The sequence below is a fragment of the Merops nubicus genome, unplaced genomic scaffold (genome assembly GCF_000691845.1).
Source record: "Merops nubicus isolate BGI_N331 unplaced genomic scaffold, ASM69184v1 scaffold7273, whole genome shotgun sequence".
Classification (NCBI taxonomy): domain Eukaryota; kingdom Metazoa; phylum Chordata; class Aves; order Coraciiformes; family Meropidae; genus Merops; species Merops nubicus.
In genome coordinates this window covers 7,688-10,612 of record NW_008599516.1, presented here as the reverse complement: position 1 = coordinate 10,612, position 2,925 = coordinate 7,688, and the positions used below count along the sequence as shown (strand labels likewise).

The following is a 2,925-nucleotide window of genomic DNA, read 5'->3' as shown; positions in this document are numbered from 1 at the left end:
GGGAAAGAGCTGATAGTTCAGAGCATCTTTGTTTAGGATTAAAGTATGGAAACACAAGACAAGTTTCTAAGTACGGAACTATTGATAAACCAGAAAGAATCTCAAAATTTCCAATCTAAGCTACTCTGTCTCCTAGCACGAGGATCTCATGGTGCAACCCTGATGCAAGGCAATTGCAAAGCGACTAGAAAGGATCAGACAAACATCTCTCAGCAGATGGAAATCTAACAACCCTCAACAGCATGGGGATCCTCATCCTCAGCATGAAACAGGCTGAAGGGAACTATTTGATTACACTGGTGATTATGGGCAGCTTTACTGTGTTCTACTGCAGCAATTACAAACCAAGTCTCAGCAGACAGCTTAAAAGTTGAGGAGCTGAAAACTCTCTTACGCTTCCTCTTGATCACTTTCAGGTAGCTGAACTTAATAAGGGTGTCCAGGAACCAGAGGCACCGGGCTTTGTGATCTCTGCTCTTCTCATCAGCAGGCAGGAACTTCAGCTCCTCTAGAACAAAGGAGCAATGGCTGAAGGAGAGAGAGGGGGAGAATGAGGCTCAAAGAACCAAGAACCAGTTTACATCATCAGGACAGAACACACATGTAACTTCAATGCTCAGCTGTTGAGAAGAGATCCCTGGACACTGATACAGGACAGCTCAGAAGCCTGCTTTGTAAACACACTTTCCTGTCATTGCCCAGCAGTTCAGCCAGCTGCCTTCAGCATGCAGCTACTAGGAAGGTCACTGCACTGCAGAAACTGCAGTCTCTCCACATGGCACACACCTACTTCCACACAGGCTGATGGGAAGCCCAGGGATCAAGGCACAGTTTGTTCTTCTCCTGCTAACCTCAGCCTGTCAGCACAACAGTTCAACAGCTCTAAGCATACATCCACCACAGCTTGCCAAGCCACAGTAACCTCCACAGTATACTCTGCTCTGGTGAGACCCGCCCTGGGGCCCCGCATCCTTGTCTGGAGCCCCCAGGACAAGAGGGACGTGGAGCTGCTGGAGCGTGTCCAGAGAAGAGCCACGAGAATGATCCGAGGGCTGGAGCAGCTCTGCTGTGAGGACAGGCTGAGAGAGTTGGGGCTGTTCAGTCTGGAGAGGAGAAGGCTCCAAGGTGACCTTATTGTGGCCTTCCAATATCTTAAGGGGGTCTACAGGAAAGCTGGGGAGGGACTTTTTAGGCTATCGGGTAGTGACAGGACTAGGGGAAATGGGGCAAAGCTGGTAGTGGGCAGATCCAGACTGGCCATGACGAAGAAGCTCTTCCCCAGGAGAGTGGTGAGACCCTGGGATGGGTTGCCCAGGGAGGGGGTTGAGGCCCCATCCCTGGGGGTCTTTAAGGCCAGGCTGGAGGAGGCTCTGGGCAGCCTGATCTAGTGGGAGGTGTCCCTGCTCATGGCAGAGGGGTTGGAACTGGGGGATCTCTGTGGTCCCTTCCAACCCTGACAGATTCTGATCTGTTTTAGCAGAGGACTTAGTAGAGTTGGCTTCATGGTTGGACTTGATGATCATAAAGGTCTCTTCCAACCTAAATGATTCTATGATTCTAAGACAGGACTTGGCTGGGACAGTGCTTGGCCATGGGCACATCATGCTCACCACAGTTCTGTGGTCCATCTTCTAGACACCTGTATTCAAACCCCACTTTGGACTTCTCTACTCGTCCGCCACAACTGGTTCACAAAGGGCAGCAATGGTGCTGAGCACACAACTTCCTCACCTGTATATAACCATACACCACATTCCAACCCATATTCCCCAAGGCAGACATTGCTCAGCCATGCTTGGATCAAACATCCTTCCTCTGCACTGAAAAGACAAGCCTGGGTATGGTGCTGTTGGCACCAATAGCCATCCTGCCTGCAGAAAAACTAGATTCACAGGGCATACCTCAACTATTACAGGGCTGTTCACAGCAGCATTACCTTTTATCTTCTGTTTTCTTGGTGATTTCTTCAGGAGTGATGTTAACAAAGACTGCTGCTGGAACACGCAATGCTTCATACTCTGCTGGGGACAGAACTGGAAGGATTTTAAAGAAAAGAACACATGTGCCCTTGCTTTCCCTTCTAGTCTGAACAGCTCAAAGTGAGGTAAGCTCTATCCATTCTTGCTGTAGTAGCTGTGGGGCAGGGAAGGAAAATTACTAACAGGTAGGACATAACAGAAGCTGGCCAATAACAGAGGTCTCTAAAGGAGAGTGGCTCAACCACAAGTCACTGCTCCTGCATGGCTGACCTCATGACTATCCATAGTCAACCTGCTGCCAACAGGGAGCCACAGCATCCTGCTCTTGTAGGTCGTAGGGAAGAGGCAGGATATGGGACTTGCTGGCCCAAAATCTCAGCACAGCATGCCCCTGCTTTTGGATTGTGAGGGGAGAAAGTTTGGCTCCTTCACACACCCGGCAGTACCCACTCCCAATTGCCAGACCACTGACATCAGGGCTTAAAGGTGAAACCAGAGAGAAACCACCTGCCACAGAAAAAGATACTGTCCTCAAACTTGTAAACATCTTCTGGTTTTTCAGCATCTTCATTACATGGTGGGAGGAAGGTGGAGATGTTCTGCACATCATCTTGAGCCACATCCTGGATCAAAGCTTTGTAGGGAAGCAGGAAAAAAGAGAGTATTTGGACCATGGAAACAAAAACACAGAGAACCGTAACACAAATGCTTCCTTTAAACACAAGTCTACTCTGTGGTGGTTTTGGGTCAACACCAGTTCAGTCACAGCTGGAGTTTTAGAGGGTTAAAATTCCAGTTCAGTTTCTCTCACTTGGGACAACAGTAAAGAAAAGGCTACAGCTCTTCCCTATTTTGTGTCATTACTTCCACATTTGGTGCTGCCTGTACAGGAAGCATTCCAGTAGGCAAAGAAAGGCCAAGAGCTTCTGATATGCCTGCCACATGT

At 48.9% G+C, this 2,925-nt stretch overlaps 1 protein-coding gene across 1 annotated transcript in view; it reads right to left on the bottom strand.

The window, feature by feature from the left end:
* Positions 1-2,925, bottom strand: part of POLR1E (polymerase (RNA) I polypeptide E, 53kDa) — a gene marked incomplete at its 5' end in the record, with an annotated part of 14,740 nt that overhangs the window by 5,889 nt on the left and 5,926 nt on the right. Inside the window, 3 exons of the mRNA XM_008937403.1 lie at positions 395-528; positions 1,937-2,033; positions 2,506-2,613. Of these exons, the coding sequence (XP_008935651.1) occupies positions 395-528; positions 1,937-2,033; positions 2,506-2,613 (339 nt within the window). The remainder of the gene's footprint in view (positions 1-394; positions 529-1,936; positions 2,034-2,505; positions 2,614-2,925) is intronic.